Raw genomic sequence first — 20025 nt, 5'->3', positions numbered from 1 at the left:
CCTGCCTCCCCCCATTCCTCTGAATGCCATTTGGAATTGGCCCTGTCTCACTAAAGGTGAGTCAGAATCTTATTAAATGAATCGTATCCAACAAAATGTGAATCTTAGCTCAATAAAAGTGAGACTCTTAAATCCAAGGCTTACCACACCAATTATCTCATCTTATTAATTTTGAGTCTTTTCCCATTAAATGTGAGGCCTATCCTAACAAATCTCAGCCCCATTTCACCAAATTTGAGGGTTATTTCACAAAATGTGAGGCTTACCTCATGAAGTACACTGAACAAAAGTAATCCAACGACAACTGATAGATGGAATTCACTGATTCTCTGTCAGGATAGAGATGTGCTCTTGTTGTGTTTTGGTTTCTTATTGAAATTGGGAGGCATGGTGGCACAGTGGTCAGCGCTGCTACCTCATAGCACCAGGAATCTGGGTTCAATTTCAGCCTCAGGCAACTGCCTGTGTGGAGTTTGCACGTTCTTCCTCTGTCTGCACGGGTGCTCCAGTTTCCTCCTACAGTCCAAAGACATGCAGCTTAGGTGGATTGGCCATGCTAAATTGCCCATAGCAGACAGGCAGGAGGCTGGAAGAACACAGCAAGCCAGGCAGCAATCAGGATGTGGAGAAGTCAACGTTTCAGTGATAAATTGCCCATAGCACCCAGGAATGTGCAGGCTCGGTTGATTGGCCATGCTAAATATGGGGTTTCAAAGTTAGAGTGTCTGGGTGAGATGCTCTTTAAAGGGTTGGTGCAGACTTGAAGGGCCGAATGTCCTTTTTCCGCACTGTAGGGATTTTATGAAATCTCCTAAGGTAGACACAGAAAATAATGACAAACAGGCACTGCTGGGGAAATTCAACAGCATCTGTGGAGAGAAAGCAGAGCTAATGTTTCAAGTCAAGTAAACTTTCTTCGGAACAGGAAAAGGAAACTGGCTGATCTTGTGATACTTTATGTGGTGCTCGAGCAATACTACTTGCATTACCATTAGTCATGTTTCCTTGCACTTTGATGCACAATAGCCACATTATACAGTAATAATATAGTTAATGTATAAGGTATGCTGCTTAAACCACCTGCTGTCCTCAGTAACAGCAATCCCTGAGCCACTTCCAACAGTCCCTTCAGTTTGTCTATAACAAATAAGGCCAAGTGAAGTATCAGGATTCTTGCTCTGTTTGGGATTAAATGTACTTTCTTTTCAGGGCGCTGGTTGAGTGTGGATTCTATGCCAAGACAATTAAGAATTCAGCAACATCTTTAGTGACAATTGCCAGACATATACTTTTTCCTCGGCAAGTCACAACTAGCACCATTTCATTCTTAACAAACCTTTTCAAAGCAAGCAATTGCAAAATGCCAGCTTGAACATGATATCAATTTAGGTGGTACACTCCATTTTTATCATAGCATAGTGCATATGCTATATGCACAGAAGTGCAAGCAACACTGAGTGTTTCTTTAGATTGTTTGGAATGTGAAGTAATTCACAGTTAAGGGGGCATAGTGACTCAGTGGCTAGCACTGCTGTCTCACATTGCCAGGGACCTGGGTTCAATTCCACTCTTGGGTGACTGCCTGTTTGGAGTTTGCACATTCTCCCCAAGTCTGTGTGGGTTTCCTCCCACAGTCCAAAGATATGCAGGTTAGATGGATTGGCCATGATGAATTGCCCATAGTGTCCATGGATGTGTAGATTAAAAATGGGAAATGCAGGGTTACAGGGATAGGGTGGCTATCTTTGGAGTGTTGGTGTAGACTTGATGGGCTGAATAGCCTGCTTCCACACTGTAGGGATTCAGTGGCTTTTTAACAGTGCTGTAGGCTAAAAGCCTAGTAAAGAGGGTGGAGTGTTACTTTGGTCAGTACAGCAGCTGTGCAAAGCCACAACACACAAGCTGTATGTTTAGCTTTACTTGATCACAAAATATATGAATCAAACTCAAAGCACAACCCTATGCTAAAAGAACATTGTGGGTCCTGGACTAGAAAGTTGAAAAGTCCTGTTTTAATACAAGCATTAATATAGCACATTGCAAACAATGACTTCCCAACCTGTGAATATATTGCAATCCTTCAATGACACAAATGTCTGTGTAAAGTATATACAGTGTGAACTGTCAAAATCTTATTATTAATTTATGACCAAAATCAAAATGGCATTTATATCTCAGCACCTGCCAGTATTGAAATTAATGCTTCAAACCAGTTCCTTTATTGGCAATTCATATTGCCAATTTTTTACATTTTAATTGGAAGGATACGTTTTATGCATGTTTTAAGCACACTGGTGCACAACCAGTAATGCTACTTTGACTGTGAGCCCTTCCCTCACAATTCTAATAAACCTAAAGAAACAGATTCTGGTATTGGTGCTGATGTACTTTAGACTGAGAATAAAATTTAAAGGATGCAGCCATGCAAAATTAAGTGCTTATGTAGTTGGTGGGAACATTTTTTAGCCTTTCCAAAAGCTGAGCAGGGGGACCTAGGCTTACATATAAAAAAAACAAGTGAAAGAAAACTTGAGATAAAAGGTAGGAAATAGAGTGCATGAACAAGTAACTAAATTTCCCAGCTCTCTGCCTCCTGTACAAGGATAGATAAATGGACGTGGCACTTTGAAGAGTAGATACAACAAGCAGTGGTATACCACTGCCCCAAGATGATAATGCATCTTAAGTGGAAAGTTGTGCAGGGGTTGAGTCGGATGTGTTGGGAGAGGTGATGGGTTCCATTGTATGTATAACACCAACAGGATTTGGTACCATAGAAACTGAGAGTAGGAGTAGGCCATTTGGCCCTTCCAGTCTGCTCCACCATTCAACATGGTCAAGGCTAATCATCCAATTCAGTATCCTGTTCTTGCCTTCTTCCGACACCCTGTAACCTTTTGAAATATATTTAAATCCTTTGTGAAAACATTTAATACTTTGGCCTCAACCACTTCCTGTAGCAGAGAACTCCATAACCTCACCAGTCTCTGGGTGAAAGAATTTCTCCTCATCTCATTCTTAAATGGCCTACCCCATATCCTGAAACTGTGACCCCTGGTTCTGGACTCCCCGGTCAACTGAAACATCTTTCTTACACCGGGGGGCGGGGAGTCCAGAACTAGAGGGCATAGGTTTAGAATGAGAGGGAAAAGATATAAAAGAGACCTAAGGGGCAACCTTTTCACACAGAGGGTGGTACAGGCTTGGAATGAGCTGCCAGAGAAAGTGGTGGAGGCTGGTACAATTACAACATTTAAGAGGTATTTGGATGGGTATATGAATAGGAAGGGTTTGGAGGGATATGGGCTGGGTGCTGGCAGGTGGGACTAGATTGGGTTGGGATATTTGGTTGGCATGGACGGGTTGGACTGAAGGGTCTGTTTCCATGCTGTACATCTCTACGACTCTATGACCTGATCCTGTTAAAGTTTTATAGTTTTCTAAGAGATCCACTCTCATATTAGTGACTCCAATCACTATAGTTCTAACCCATCCAGTTTCTTCATATTCTGGATTAGTGGTGCTGGAAGAACACAGCAGTTCAGGCAGCATCCAAGGAGCTTCGAAATTGACATTTCATCATATGTCACTCATGCATCCCAGGAATCAGTCTGGTAAACCTTCATCACAATCCCTATATAACCAGAATATCCTTCTTCACATATGGAGACCAAAACTGCACACAACACTTCAGGTGTACTCTCACCAAGGCCCTGTGTAACTGGAGTGAGACATCCCTGCTCCTTTACTCGAATTCTCTCGCTATGAAGGAGAATTTACCTCATTTACCTGCTGCAGCTGTATGCTTACCTTCATAAATACATGTCTCTGGAGATGAATGCTGTTCTAACAGATCAATGATGGAACAACTAATATTGATGTTCCCCAACTCTGGCATCCCAGTGACTGGTTTGAAGCAATGTTAGTTGTTCAATCGTGAAGCTGATGCCTGAATTGAGGTGCATCAAAGGGTCGGAGAATGTATAATATTTAGTAGAGCTGCTCCAGCCAATCCACCCTTTCTAATTGTGGAACCCATCACATTTGATTTTTGGACTGTTGTATAGGTCAGAACACTGGCCCCCATTTCAGCCAGCAATCCACACTGGGTACTCCCATGATTCCCATGGTAGCCGTCAGCCAGGTCAACTGTAACCACACTGTCTTCAGGATTGGAGAGTTGCTTCTGGCAGATAGTAGATGTGTGGTCTAAATCAGAAGTCATACGTGCAGGATGAAGCAGGGACAGAGGTAGGAAACATGAGGAACGGGCAGCACATGGCTGAAGGAGCAGGAATACTGAATAGTGAGCTACAACACAATAGGAGCAACCGCAATGAAGACAGCAGCTTAAAGTCTCTGACATTGTTGCAGAAACAGTGAGAAGAATTGGAGCTGATACACCTTTGGAGACCAAGCAGTAGTTTCTGGACAGCAATGAAGGCCTACCACCCCACACTATCTCCTCAAGTCTGAGAAGTCCTGAGGTGCAGGGGATACCTAACGAGATCTGGATCCAGCTCACTCATTCAAGACAAATTAGTATTACAATTCCACAGGTGCTCCTGCTCTCTAGCTTGTTTCTTTGCTCTATTTTATATCCAGTTTTCACCTCAAACCCCCTTACAAAGATTGGGAATAGGGGTTAAAAGAGAAAGGGTCAAGATCACTAACCATCTGTCAAGCTAAACACAAGGCATTCTCTGCTTCCACTGTTTAATAACCAAGTCTGCAACACAACTGATCTAAGACCAAGAGTTGAGCTCTCTAAACGTTGTCTTGTAGTCATGCATTGTAAGATGTTCATTCCTTAAACAGAAACTTTCACATGAGTGCACTTACAAATTTGAAATGAGGGGAAAAGATGATCACCATGCTTGAACTTTCATACATTCCATGTGCTTTAATCTACAGATCCAATGCACATACATACAGAAGGAAAAGGTAAAATGATATAAATGCACCTCATAAAACATGCCCTTTAGACAGCTCTTGTATTGTGCTAGGTTATTTGGTCTGAGAAGCAGTAGTTTCGCAGAACTGGCTGCAAGCCAACTGTGCAATGACAAGGGCTTACCATAAACTGACTGTCGAGAGATCCGCTTTTACTGAGTCATAGGGGTTTTATTTTCAGCTCGCCACACAAGGCTTTGCATTGCTAGGAACCAATAACACTAAGGTGGATTAATCATGCAAGGAAAGATCGCAACACCGAATATCCATCATGAAGATGAGAGCTTATCAATATTCTAAAAGGGTCTCTGTAACACTCCTCAGCTTACCTGCAGTGTTGTTTGAGTGAACTCTTCAGCCTGAATTTCCTGAGCCCCTACTACCTGGGTGCTTTTTCGAGGACCAGCTCATTCTGGTTCACTTCTATGCCTTGCCTTTTGGGGTCACAAACTCCAAGGTAGAAATATGGAGTTATAAAACTGTGTCTCACACCTTAAGACAGGCACACTTGCTCTCCCAGGTCTCCCCGTCTACTCGCTTACAGTTCTCACTTAGGGATCGTGCCAAATTATGAGCGTCAAAAAGGGTGTTAGGTGAGAAACCTTTTTATGAAGAACTGCTTTAACTCCTGTCACTGACAACCGAGATACAGAATTCAGCTCCTGTTCCAGCCTCTAGACTATACACGGTCTCTCTATCTTATTACAGCATCATTGGGCAAGCTAAAGCAGCAGCTGTTGCATTGCTCCCAGCCCTCACCACTCCCCCTACCATTACCAACATTAATATCCCAACTCTCCCTCTTCACCTCCCATTCCCCTTTCCACCTCTTATTCTCCCCCTCCATTCCCCACCCTGGTCTCCCCATTGCACCCTCCCTTTCCCAATCATCTACAGTATGGAAGCAGGCCATTCAGTCCATACCAACCCTCCAAACAGAATCTCACCCCCTACCCTATCATCCTACATTTCCCATGGCTAGCCTGCACATCCCTGGAAACGATGGGCAATTTAGCATGGTCAATCCAACTAACCTTCACACAGAGTCATAGAGATGTACAGCATGGAAACAGACCAAACCGTCCATGCTGACCAGATATCCCAACCTAATCTAGTCCCACCTGCCAGCACCCGGCCCATATCCCTCCAAACCCTTCCTATTCATATACCCATCCAAATGCCTCTTAAATGTTGCAAGTGTACCAGCCTCCACCACATCCTCTAGCAGCCCATTCCATACACGTACCACCCTCTGCGTGAAAAAGTTGCCCCTTAGGTCTCTTTTATATCTTTCTCCTCTCACATCTTTGGATTATGGGAGGAGACTGGAGCGCCCGGAGGAAACTCACATAGACACAGGGGGAAAGAAAGTCACCGGAGGTTGGAATCAAACCCAGGTCCCTGCACTGTGAGGCAGCAGTGCTAACCACTGAGCCACCAAACCCCCTTCATTGTCAATTACTTCACATTCCAATTAATCTTATGAAACACTCCATGTTGTCTGCCACTGAGTGTGGCCCTGCCTGTACTGGGAGATTCCCTTGGTCACTGATGTAACAACAATAAATGCATGTTGGAGACTGGAAGAATGAGCAGAAAAATCAGCATACATCTAATTTTTAGCATTCTTGGAATTAAATACTTCTGTGGAAAGAAAGAGTGATTGGTGTTGTCAATGATCCAGTTTCTACTTGGCTATATGAAGGGGAGAAAGTGACGTGACAACATTCTTCTTTACAAACATTCTTGTTTATTCAAGGGTCAGGATCCTCGGCTTTAGGCCGTGATGTTGCTATTTGCAATTTGGAGAGGGCAAAGAAGCAGGCAGGCCTCACGTGTACCTCAGCTAAAAGCCTGAACTATTGGTGTTATTCTGAACCACATGTCAACTGGCTAGTCAACTGAACAAACTCTTCCCAAACCAATATCCAGAGTTACTATGCTTGTTCATTCTGACTGTGCATTGGAAACTCCTATGCTGTGATGGTTTATTGGCAGCTTTCAGAGCTCTACCTGTTGCACTGTATTTATCTATTTTAATTTTGTAGTATTCTTTAGTTATTATGTGAGATTAGCAGTTCAAAATTAAGTATTTCAATATCCCAGTGAAATGATCATCCATTGTGGCATCCAGCATAGGTGAATTACTTAATTTTAAACTGCTATTCTTAGGTAAAAACTAAAGAATACTATGAAATTAAAATAGATAAATACAGTGCAACAGGTAGAGCTCCTAAAGCTGCCAACAAACCATCACAGCATAGGAGTTTTCAATGCACAGTCAGAATGAACAAATATAGTAACACTGAAATAAACCACAAATCCCTTTACACTTTTTCAACATCTCGTTTATACACACAGTATTATGTTCCTACATGCTTTGAAAATGCATTTTCTCGACATATTAATAAGAAATTTCAATAGCAAAGAGATTAAGACTGCCATTGAAACAATGGAGAGGAATTTGGTACAACTGCATTCACATTTCAAAAACTAGAGTTGCAAATGGTCCTATCTACTCCACAATATCAATGGCCAATTCATTGTTTCCAGCTTTAATAACAAATACCAGTGCTGGCGTTGCACCATTTGTACCTAAAGTGCCCGGGAAAGGACCAATCTGCCAGAGTCGCTGGTCTCTGAACCTACCTGCTCATACACTGTTTCTTCTTCCATCGGGAATTCAATTATCTTATACACTGTATTCGTTTATCCTCCAAATCACAGAAATCCTACCTATAAATTAGAAAAAAAAACAAAGTTATATTTACAATAAATAAGATTAAATTCTCCTTTCCATGTAGTTTTGTTAAACTCTTTTCAGGGAACTTAATTTCTTCCTACTTAGAGGCATTAATCATCTCATTATTCATAGAATCATATGGTATAGAAGATGCCTTTTGGCCCATTAAGTTAGGGCACCACAAACGTCTCTGGACCCACACTAGGCCCACTTTCCAGCACTAGGCCCATAGCCTTGGACGTTATGACATTTCAAATGTTCATCCAAGTAATTTTTACTGTTTGTGAGGTTCCCACCTCAACTACCCTCCCAGGTGATGCATTCCAAGAATCTCTCTGGGGAGGAAATATATTTTCCTCAGATCCCTTCTAAACCTCCTGCTTTGACCTTGAAAGTATGCCCCTTGTTACTGAGCTTTCAACTAAGGGGAACAGCTGCTTTCTATCCACCCTGTCCCTGTCCCTCATAATCTTATATACCTCAATCACATCTCCCTCTGACCTTCTCTGCTCCAAAGAAAATAGCCCAAGTTTATCAAACCTTTCTTCATAGTTAAACAGCAACACCTTGATGAATCTCCTCTGCATCCTCTCCAGTCCAATCCTATCCTTCCTATAATGTGGTGATCAGAATTGCACACAGTACTCCAGCTATGGCCTAACCAAAATCCTGTACAACTCCAACATAATCTCCCTGCTTTTATAATCTACTTGTTTGCCTATCACTGCTGTGAGACTCACTGTTCTGTAATTCCCTGGTGTATCCCTACCAACCTTCCTGAAACGTGGAGCATATGAGCTGTCCTCCAGTTTTTGGCTTCTCCCCTGCGCCTAGAGAGAAGTTAAAACTTTGTCAAATAATTTCCTCCCTCATTTCCCACAGCGACCTGGGATATAACTCTTGTGGACTGAGGGATTTGCCCATTTTTAAGTCCACCATAAACCTCCAAACTTCCCTCACTCCCTATGTCAAACGGCTCAAGAGCCTCACAGTCCTTCTTCCCAAATGTGTACCTATATCCTCCTCTTTCAAAGTGATAGATGTGAAGTGATCATTTAAGACCCTACCAATGCCCTCCAGCTCCATGCACATATTACCGTCTTGGTCCCTATTGGGTCCTACTCTTTCCCTGGTTATTCTTTTCCCCTTGAAATACTTAATGAATATCTTGGGATTCTTCCTAATCTTATCCTCCAGTGTCTTCTCATGCTCCCTCTTTGCTCTCCTAATAGTTTTCTTAAGATCTCACTGTGCTAGGGCATCCATTGACTTGCTCCCTTTGCACCTGATAACCGCATTTCCTTTCCTTCTTATTCAGTCCTGAATATTTCCACACGTCCGGGGTTCTTTGGTCTTGTTTCTCCTACATGTCACACTAAAGGGTACATGTTGGGCCTTTACTCTTCATCTCCTGCTCCTCTGATGCTGCGTGACCTGCTGTGTTTTACCAGCACCACACTCTCGACTCTGATCTCGAGCATCTGCAGTCCTCACTTTCTCCTAGTCAACACAAAGCAACCCTAAAATGAAGAGACCCCACGGCAATATTTTGAGGATGAGTCCAAGAGTTCTCTCCACCGTTCTGTCTAATCTTTACACCTCAACCAACATCTAAATTCTCATTATTGCACCGTTGATGTTTGTGGAACTTGCTGCATGCCAACTGGCTGCATATTGCAATCGCAAATGACTTCAAACAGTACCTTCCTTGACTGTGAAACACTTCGGGAAGCCCTGAGATCATGAAAAGTGCTGCTTAAATACAGATATCTCCATTCAATGTAGAATCAGTGGGATTCTCTGTGAAATTCTTGAAATTGCAACTAGCTTGTATATATTCTACCAGGAAAGCTGTGTCAGGTTCACTCAAAAGGTATCTGGATATTCTCTGCAAATAGATGCAACGTGTTATGTAATACTTAATCTCTGTAATAGTTGGGAGACCTATAAATAGCCTCAATAATTGTAGGCTGAGGATCAAACAAAATAAGTAGGTATTCCAAACCCTTTTAAAAACACGAAATAAGTATGGGATGCTGCAAATCAGAAACAAAACCAGAAATTGCTGGAAAAGCTCAGCAGGTCTGGCAGCATCTGTTCCTTAATCAACATGTAAGAATCAAATCCTTATCATACTGCTGTTTGTAGGAACTTACTGTGTATAGATTGACTGCTCAAATTCCAAAATTATGTTTGATGTGCTTCAGAAAGTTTTCAATTTGCTGTAAAGAGCTTTGAAATATGCTGAGGATCTGTTAGAGGTGGAAGTCTTTTTTTTGAATACTTGGATAATGACTTCCATCAGGAATCCATGAACTACACTGAGTAAGGTTATGTTCAATGCCACAGCAAAATCAGAGTTTGCAAAGAAACTCATCATGAAACAGCGACCTGACTACCTAGACTGTCTGGAGGAGTACGCAGAGAAATCATGGATTTTGCACTTCATTCTGAAAAGGGGAGGCTAGTTGAGCTGTTTAGCAAAGAAGACTAAGACGTTGAGGAGTAGGATGAAGATGAAGCTTTGTTATTCTGTCATTGCATCACTTGTGAGGCCAGCATGTGTTGCCCATCAGTTATAAAAAGGTGACAGAATAATGTATGCTCTGAACATACAGGTAGTGAAGAGCAGAGGAGAAACGGGAGTCTTGCCTTAACAGCTCAAGTGAGATCACTGAATTCCTTCCAGATTGATGCAAGTGGATTTGATGTTCCTGGCATTTACCTACTCCCCCATCACTAACCACTGATTGCCACACAAGATGCCAAGGCACCCTTCTACCCTAAGGATAAAATGGTAATTCTTTCTTCCCAGGGAGCTTCTGTACCTAATAAATAGTGCAAGGAGAGCTGACAGCTTGCTATGCATATTAACATAAGGCACGCTTTCCAACTTTGTACATGCCTCTTTATCGAACGCCTGTTTTTAGCACAGCACCAATTTTGTCCCTGGCAATAACTCAGCCGTCGGGAAAAGACACCCAAGAGAAGCTGCAAAAAAAAAATGAAGAATCCAGAACACTTTATATTATTATTAATACCATCTAGGGCTCCTTAAAGAGCTTATGTTGCATTTTCTTTCCAACAGAGCTACAACCGGCAGCCCTGACTTTGGCAACAGTGTCAGAAGATAAATGAGGCAATGCTTCTACCTTTGCGGGGTCAAGACCTGACCTAAAGAAATGCTTCTCCTTCTTATCTCTGGGAATGACTACTGGCTGCTGCTCTTTTATTTCTGGCTACAGGCAGGCTGAGTAAGTAGATCCACAGGTACAGAGTGAAAATTATGGTCTTCTACTTGCCAAGGTTTCTCAACCATCAGGGAATATTCAGCTGCCAGAAATGAAGACAATCTGTAAACCTACACCAGTTATTTTGGTACAATCTTGTACAAACCCTCCATGACTTTAATCAGAAATGGAAAAACCCATCCAGCAACAATGACTTATATTCAGATAGTGCCTTCAGTACAACAAAACACTTAAGGCTTTCCATAGAAGTTGCATAAAACAAAAATAAAGCACTCAACCTCATAAGGGAGTATAACAGCAGATGGGAAAAAGCTTGGTAAAAGAGGTAGGTTTTTAAGGAGCCTGTTTAAAAAAGAGCGAGGATGGGAAGCAATTCCAGGCTGAGGGCGAGGCAACTAAAGTCAATGGTGAAGCCACATTTAGCAATGCTCAAGGGGCCAGAAGCACAGGGGCACAGATAGCTCAGAGAGTTGTAAGGCTAGGGAAAGTGACTGAGTTGGGAAGATTTGCTGCCACTGAATTTTAAGACCAACAGATCACTTGACTGACCCCTGGTCGCCATTGTGTTCTGTTCTGACAACCAATGTGTGGGCAGTGAATGGACTGTTGGTGTGTACACATTTCCAGCAGCCCAGAGGGTGCTGGTCCTGGCTCTCCATGACATTGTCGAGACTTTGGTGCGGGAAAAGTACAGCAGGTCAGGCAGCATCCGAGGAGTAGGAAAATCGACAATTCAGGCAAAAACCCTTCATCAGGAGGGGATTCTAGATAAAGGGCTTTTGCCCGAAACATCAATTTTCCTGCTCCTCAGATGCTGTCTGACCTGCTGTGCTTTTCCAGCAACACACTGTTGACTCTGATCGCCAGCATCTGCAGTCCTCACTTTCTCCATGACATTGATCAACCTGTCTTGGAGGCAGCCATGCAGGATTTACTGCACAGATGCAGTTTCTAGGCTAGGAGGGCCATTATGTTCTATATGCCTCTTTGCTGCTCCTGTTGCTCCCGAAGTCACTGATGGCGAACCTGGCTCTCCTACCTGGGGCCTGAGCTAGTGCCTGGTCTCTGAAGTCCTAGGAAAGCCGAGACCTGGGGCATTTCTTCATCAGCCAGCTGCAGAGCTGTCATTGTGAGGTGCTCATCATATTGCCCAACACTCTCTATGCCTAGGACACCCCCCTCCCCGAGGTGTGAGTATCTGAGCCAGTGTGGGCTGTAGGTGGCAGCCTAGCTGATACTCCCTCAGAGGTCTCCGAACTCTCTGATCCTCAGAAGTTGAGGATAGCTCTTTGATGGGAGCTGGGTATTTCCCTGCAGTGGTCATGGGTAAGTTAATGAAACATGCAAATGAGAGAGAGAGAGAGAGAAAGAGAGAGAGAGAGAAAGAAAGAGAGAGAAAGAGAGAGAAAGAAAGAGAGAGAGAGAGGAAGAAAGAGAGAGAGAGAAAGAAAAAGAGAGAGAATCATGGCCAGTGGTTAGAAGTGGTGTGTAATGATTGAGACTGGCAGTGGGGTTAATGTGATAGTTGCTGTGGAACAAAGAGTGGTACATACACATTTGCCAGGGCATGACTATTTCTGCATTGCCATGACAGCAGTCCTAGTGTTCTCCTTTAAGAGTTAGGATATTGGGCACCACCCTACCTGGGGCTCTTTCTGTCCTGTTTTAAAATGGGTAAAATGAGTCCACTCAGTGAAATTACAGTGGGTGGGCATGGCTATGAATGTGGGCATGTGGGGGGGAGAGAAGGGAGAAGATGTACTGAAGGACTGAGGAAGCAGCAGAGAGAGCACGCAGGCTTAACGGTGCCTATTCAGGTGCACAACAGGCTTTGAAAAAAGAGGAGGTGGACACAAGGAACGTCTGTATTTCACCAGATATCGGCTGAGTGGCAAAACAGTGTGAGAACGGTACGTGGTACAATGGGGCAGAAATCGGACTTTAGAGACACTAAAGAGTTAGGTAATTAATATGGCAAGCAAAACAGAAATTGCTGGAAAAGCTCAACAGGTCTGGCAACATCTGTGAGCAGAAATCAGAGTTGACATTTTGGGTCGAGTGACCCTTCCATAGAACTGAAGCGTTAACTCTGATATCTCTCCAGATGCTGCCGGACCTGCTGATCTTTTCCAGCAATTTCTGTTTTGTTTCTGATTTACAGCACCCGCAGTTCTTTTGGTTCTTAACTAATGAGGCAAGTTTGGTAAGATAGGGCCTCGGCCTCATGGTAAAACAAAACCCATGAAAAAACTTGCATAATTTGGACTGCTGAAAACAAAATCAGCCTAGAGTTTCTGTTGGTCTAACACAGAATGCACAACCTCTCCTCTGCCCTCATTAACATATCTCACTTCTCCAGAATTGAAAAATGTAAGGGTTCACTCCTCACTCATTCAACATGCTGCCTTGAAAAAGCAACAACCAGTCATTTAATTCCACAACACCAGCAGCCCCGGATTTCTGCAAAACCAGCCCAATTTAAAGCAATTCTGTAACACAAACATCAGAGTATAACAATTAAAATTGCAATTCACCGGCAGAGACTGAATAATGAGGTGTTAATTGTTCATCTAAATGAGTCAGTTCAAAAGATTAGCATTTATAAAGGTGTAAAAGAGCCATCATGTTCTGCTTTTTAAGTATGCATTATGGATTAAAAAGCTACAATGAAATTAGATGTTATACTTTCACAGAGCAGACTTGCCATAAAAATTCTCAGGGAGATTTTTTTCAAATGTAAATGAGTATACACAAAGTGAAGAAGGCTGCAATACACGGGGACTGAACACAGAAATATTGAGCATCTTGCTGATATAGCGTTCAGCTAAAAGGTCATCAACATGTAACCTTGACTCAATTTCTCTCGCTACACAGGCTGCCTTACGTGTTGAGTAATTCCACCATTTCTGTTTTTATGCTTTATCAATCTGCTCCTGCTGATTTACACTATTATGGTACATGCTGATCCAGTTAATCAATTGTGTGAAGAACAAGCCATACAATTTACAAAATGATAATACATGAGATTTTTCTCCCGTATTTAGTGCCTGCAGAAAATGAAGTGAAAGTCAAGCGTAGGTAATAAATCTGACATCATCACACTGATTAGATATTTTTTAACAGTGCAGAAAGTGTATTTTTTAATAAAGTATTCAATTATCCTAGAACTTACAAAATTATTCCTATCCAAATAAATCTTGTGCTCTTCATGAGAATGCCTTTCACATATCCATTATGCTCTTGAGGTAAAATGTTCTTCTCGTTGCTAATCATATTTGGGAATTGAATCCTATTCAAGATCTGGGATCATAGTCTAAATTAAATAATCTCTTCATATCTGCTTTCACTGTACCATATACCTTTTCAGTTGTCTTGATCTCCAATGAAAGCCAAGCTTAATTCTTTGATCAGCCTTTCCTTGTCACGAGGCCAAAATCTGGTGAACCAAACAACTGGTGGGAGAACCTTCCCCACACAAACTGCACCAATTCAAAGACTGGAGGGTTCGAGTTATGGGGAGAGGCTGAATAGGATCGGGCTATTTTCTCTGGAACTTTGGAGGCTGAGAGGATGACCTTATAGAAGTTTGTAAAATCATGATGGACATTGTCAGGATGAATAGAGATCTTTTTCCCAGGATAGAGGGCAAGGGTTTAAGGTGAGAGGGAAAAGCTTTAAAAGGGACCTTAGTGTCAACATTTTGACAGAGGGTGGTGCATGTGGAATGTGTTGCCAGAGGACATGGAGACTGGCATCTGGATGGGCATACGAATAGAAAGTGTTTAGAAGGATATGGGCCAAATGCTGGTAAATGGGACTAGATTAATTTAGAATACCTGTTCGAGTTGGACCGAAGGCTGTACATGTCTATGACTCTATCCTCAAAGGTAACTTCAGATGAACAATGTTTGGTCAAGCCTGTGAATTTTTTAAAATAAAAAAAATCCACCTCAAACACTTCAAGTTCTGAATCTATTCCAATCTATTCGCACATGTAGATACCATTTCAGGATCAACAATGTATCACGGTCAAAAACAAAATTGCTGGAAAAACTCAACAAGTTTGGCAGCATCTGTGGAGAGAAATCAGACTTAATGTTTTGGGTCCAGTAACCCTTCCTCAGAACTGATGGTAGCTAGGAAAAAATCTTTTATGCAAAAGGTTGGGGGAGTAGGGGAATGGTTGGACATACAAGAAAGAGGATTGTAATCAGGCTAGGAGAATGCATAGCTATTAATAGGGTACTGTTATGGCTATGGGTTGTGTGTAATAGCAGGCTATATGACAAGGCCTGGTATATGGGGGTTGGGATAAGGACATGGGAGAAGCTCAAGCCCTAAAGGTGTTGAACCTGAAATTGATTCCAGAAAGCTGTGGAGTTTCCAATTGGAAAATGAGGTGCTTCTCCACCAGATTGCGCTGAGATTCACTGGAGCACTGCAGCAAGCCTGAGACAGAGATATTGGCCAGGCAACAACCTGATGTGCTAAATTCACAGCAACTAGAAGCTCAGGGTCTTTTTTTGTAGACGGAACATAGGTGTTTTGCAAAGTGGTCATCCAGGGTTTTGGATGATTGTAATTCGGAGTGGGATAGTATGCATCAGCAAAGTTCTGGACAAATTGTAGTTGAACAAGGTTGAGAGCATTGAAACAGCCAAATATCAAGATGGAAAAGTTAAGAATATGGATGTCAAAAGGGGTGGGCAAGGGGCTGGGGGTATAGAGATGGATGGTATTATCAAACATGGAAGTAAGCAAGTCTGTGATGGTCCAGATTTGACAGCTAAACCTAAAAACAAAACTTGGTATGTTACCAAGATTACTCACCATTCAATTAAGTTTGACTGAATATCCAGCAAAGAAGACAATATGTGGAATCAGGGCTAAAATGCTGAATTTCCAACAGCAACTGAATCAGGTAACTCCAGTCTTACTAAACTAAACAACAAGCAATCCTGGCTAATCCATAACCTGACAGCAGTTGGCACTCAGGAAGGACAGCTTTGATCACTACTTTTAATACCTTCTTCTTTGGTATCCATACACATGATTTTTGACATCTTAGATTAGTTAGTAAAATAGAGCTACTTTTCACCAGCATTTTGGAATAGTTGCATCAAAGTTAAGAAATGAGTTCCAACATATCAAAAGTGTTTCATAAGCCATGAGTGTCAAGAATAGCTTATGTAGCGGATGAAATAGTTAAATATTCATGGAGGAAGGGTCTGGATGGGAGTGGACAGTGTGCAGGGTAAGACCCTAATTCCTAAAGGAACTGGTCATTCAATGAAGTGATCATTGCTAACACCAAATGGAAGATTTACACCACTGCCTGTCACTTCTTCAATGGGGAGTCGGTTAGCTTAGTTGATTGGATGGTTGGTCTACAATGGGGACTGATATCAAGAGTGCAAGCTCAATTCCCACAGCAGCTGTGATCTTTATGAAGGTCCTTTGACCTTCCTGACCTGATCACTCACCTGAGGCATGGTGGCCTTCTGGTTAAACTCATTACCAATTGTCTCATTCTAATTAGAGAGTAGCCCAATGGTCCTCGGATTTTGGTTACCATCCATTTAATTCAATTGATAGAAAAGTAGGGATTCCTATTCCACAATTTCCCAAACATTACCCAGGGTAGCGTTTTCTAATCCTCTGTGTAGCAGTGGGAGTCCCTCTGAGAGCTTTAAGGGTGGCACAATGTTTAGCATTGCTGTTTTACAGCACCATGGACCTGGGTTCAATTCCACCCTGAGCTGACTATCTTTGCACATTCTCCCTGTATCTGTGCGGGTCTGCTCCAGTTTCCTCCAAAGATGTGCAGGTTAGGCAGATTGGCTATGCTAGAGTGCCCATAGTGTCCAGGGATGTGCAGGCGAGGTGGATCAGCCATGGGAAATGCAGGGTTACAGGGATGCAGGTTCAGCATCCGAGGATGCTGAATTTCAGGAATTCATTCCTGATGAAGGGCTTTTGCCCAAAAAGTTGATTTTTCTTCTGCTTGGATGCTGCCTGACGTGCTGTGCTTTTCCAGTATCACACTCTCCACATAACTTGGTAGTTGTAAGTAATCTTTGCTTCTGAAGTTTTCACTTTTCCATCCAAAGGTCACAGGTTTTGTTAACCATCATAGTCATCAAACCCTGATAATCAATTGGATGAAACCAGGATAGTGCGCTTTATTACTCTGCCCTCCCTTCACTTCACTATTCAATTCCATCCATTTGATGCAAATAAAGATTTGCATTTATATGTTGCCTATCACGGTCTCAGGAAGACACAAATTGCTTCAAAGCCAACAAAGTACTTATTGAATTGGAGATTCTGTTGCAATGCAGGAAAAATGCCTAACTGCCACAAACAGTAATATGATAAGGAACTGATAAACTCTTCCTTTTAGTTGACTTTGGGTTGAAAGATCAGTTTTGGCCAGGGCATTGAGGATTACTCCTTTGCTCTTCTTCTAATGTAGCATATGACCTTTTGCATCCACCAGAGTTTGCTTTGGTTTAACAACTCCTTGAAAGATATTATCTTGGAACTGCCCCTCAAGATTTTGAAGTGAGGTTTGAACCCACAACCTTCAGACTCAAGGGTGAGTGTGTAAGTGAGTCATAAGTTTCTCAAGGCAACCTTTCCTCTCTCTTTTACTTCAAGACTGTAGCTGACTAGTCCTTGAATTTAGCACCTAACACTTAACATCAGTCACTTCTTCATATGCATACTTTGAGGATATTGTACTGATCCACAATAGTTCACATGCTATCACAAGTTTACCCTCTGATCTGACCATTCCTATAACCACAATAAGATTGGGGTCCCTTCCTTTGCATCATTCTCCTTAGCCACAATTGCCCCATTTACTAATTTACTTCAACTAAATATTATTTTACAATTTGTTGCATCTTAATATTCTATTTTAACATGTCCTTTAAAATCTTTTGGTTTTGGTGTTGGTTTTTTTTGGTTTTGTATTTTGTGTCTTTCTAAATGCCTTGCTCATTGAAATTTACTTAAAATGCCTGTCACTTAAATTAACTTACACATACCTTAAACTTCGCTTATAAAACATATCATGCAATAATGTAGCACATCTGTCATTCTAACATGTTCTAGAATACTTTATATTGGCACAATCAAACAAAATTTCACATCAAGCACAAGAGGTTGTCCAATAGCTCTTGACGGTGGTATGGTGGGTCAGTGGTTAGCACTACTACCTCTCAGTACTAGGGACTTGGGTTCAATTCCATCCTTGGGTGACTGCCTGTATGTTTTGCCCAAGTCTGTGTGGATTTCAACTGGGTGCTCTATATTCCTCCCACAGTCAAAAGATGTGCAGGTTAAGTGGATTGGCCAAGCTAAATTGCCCATAGTGTCTAGGGATGTGTAGGTTAGGTGGGAAGTGCAGGGATAGGAAAGGATAGTAGATCTGCTTGGGATGCCCTTTGGAGGGATTGGTGTGGACTTGATGGACTGAAGGGCCTGCTTCTACACTGCAAGTATTCTATGAAAAGCTTGGTCAAAGAAGAAGGTTTTAAGGAAGGATCAGTAGACAGGCAGAGAAGCTGTGCAGAGGGAATTCGAGAGTGAGGATCTCAGCAGCTAAAGGCACCGCCACCAATGGTAAATTAATTAACACTGGAAGTCCTGAAGTAGGCCAGAATTTCCCATGCCTCTTCCATTGACAAAGAAAACAGCTCTTGATGTTTGTTATTGAATTGCAAAAATATAACCCCACCTGCAGGGCTAATTTTGCGATGTTGTATTTTTGTGAAGTATTAATTATACATGCTTGTTAATTTTGCTTGTTAATAACAACCGGGCTTGGTTTACAGCAGTGCTCACTTTTACAGCATAAATAAAACAATGCTTTCTAAGTCAATTTAGATGTTTTGAGTTCATCTGTTCTGAGACTGAAGTGAGCCATGTTTTGCTCAACAGACAGAAAGTATAACTTTCTTGCAAAATGACAGGAAAGTACATCGAATAATTGCTTAAGTAAATTGGTGAAAAACCGCTAATATTATTGTCTAAGCTTATGAGGTTCAACGTTTTCAACAGTGCATGTCCCAATTGTACAAAGAATAAAAAATGCGGACCATTTCATGAGTAAAGCACTTGACTATTTTTTGTTGCTCGCTCTCCCTCTCTCTCCCTCCCTCTTTCGCTCCTAGTTTTTAAAGATTTAATCAAACATCCTCCAAACTGTACATTTGCAGTAGCTAATACAGTGTAATCCAAATACACAGTGCACGCAAATTACTCAATTAATTTAGAATGGCAAAGGACGAGGTATAAAAAGATATTTTTCTCCTTCATCAACCTCCATTAGCGCCTCGCTGTTGTTCCACCACCGCCACTCACTTGAACCCAGACCTTGCAACTAACTCTTAATCTTATACAGTCCTCTTAAAATATATCTAACTGCCCCAGCGAGGTGCTGCACGGCTCTGCCTCGTACATCCTCTCGACAGTGAACACTAAAGTTTTAATTGAGGATTGATTAAACACTACAATTTAAATAACCGTCACTTACAGGGTCTCCCCTTTGGGGGTGATAATGTAAGGAATCACCACTTGCCTCGACACACTCTGAATCAAGTCCGGCGTTGTCTCCTGCAGAAATGTCGAGATGGATTCGGTTTACCTGGGTCATAAAGACATTGGGAGTCTCCAGGTTACCGAACGAAAGCCGGCTTTAATGCTCTGGGCACCCTGGTAACTGTGACGCCGATTTCTCCCCCCAGCCAGAAGCTCCTGTTTCAGTCTCTGAACCAGTCTCTTTTGGCAGGTGACCGAGAGCAAGCATTCAACACCAGTGCAAAGGGAGATCAGTCTTCATATATTCTTGTTTTATAAAAAAAAAGTAGTGGATTAAAATGCACGTGTGTATTTCCCCACTGTCATTCAACCATGCAGTAAGTACATGGTGATGAAAGGTTGGCAGCTGGAAGCAATATCTGCCAAAATACTATGGATGTTGGAAATATGAAGGCAAAGCAGTGGAGAGTGTAGAAAGCCCATGTGTGTACACTTGGTAGCACAGTACTACTTAAACAAGGATGCATTTTG

The 20025-nt window shown here is 42.1% G+C and overlaps 1 protein-coding gene across 4 annotated transcripts in view; it reads right to left on the bottom strand.

The window, feature by feature from the left end:
* The window catches only part of ofcc1 (orofacial cleft 1 candidate 1), a 308134-nt gene extending 288524 nt beyond the window's left edge, over positions 1-19610 (bottom strand). For all 4 annotated transcript variants that reach the window (XM_087986250.1, XM_087986251.1, XM_043689352.2 and 1 more), the window contains exons 1-2: positions 19490-19610; positions 7603-7689 (exon numbers count right to left, since the gene is read on the bottom strand). In XM_087986250.1, the coding sequence (XP_087842376.1) occupies positions 7603-7629 (27 nt within the window). In that variant the 5' untranslated portion in view covers positions 7630-7689; positions 19490-19610. The remainder of the gene's footprint in view (positions 1-7602; positions 7690-19489) is intronic.
* Between the last annotated feature and the right edge of the window lie 415 nt (positions 19611-20025).

Source organism: Chiloscyllium plagiosum, unplaced genomic scaffold (assembly GCF_037043375.1).
Source record: "Chiloscyllium plagiosum isolate Xiang-an unplaced genomic scaffold, Cpla_swu_hap1 HiC_scaffold_4, whole genome shotgun sequence".
In the NCBI taxonomy this organism is placed as follows: Eukaryota; Metazoa; Chordata; class Chondrichthyes; order Orectolobiformes; family Hemiscylliidae; genus Chiloscyllium; species Chiloscyllium plagiosum.
This window is presented reverse-complemented; position numbering and strand designations above follow the sequence as displayed.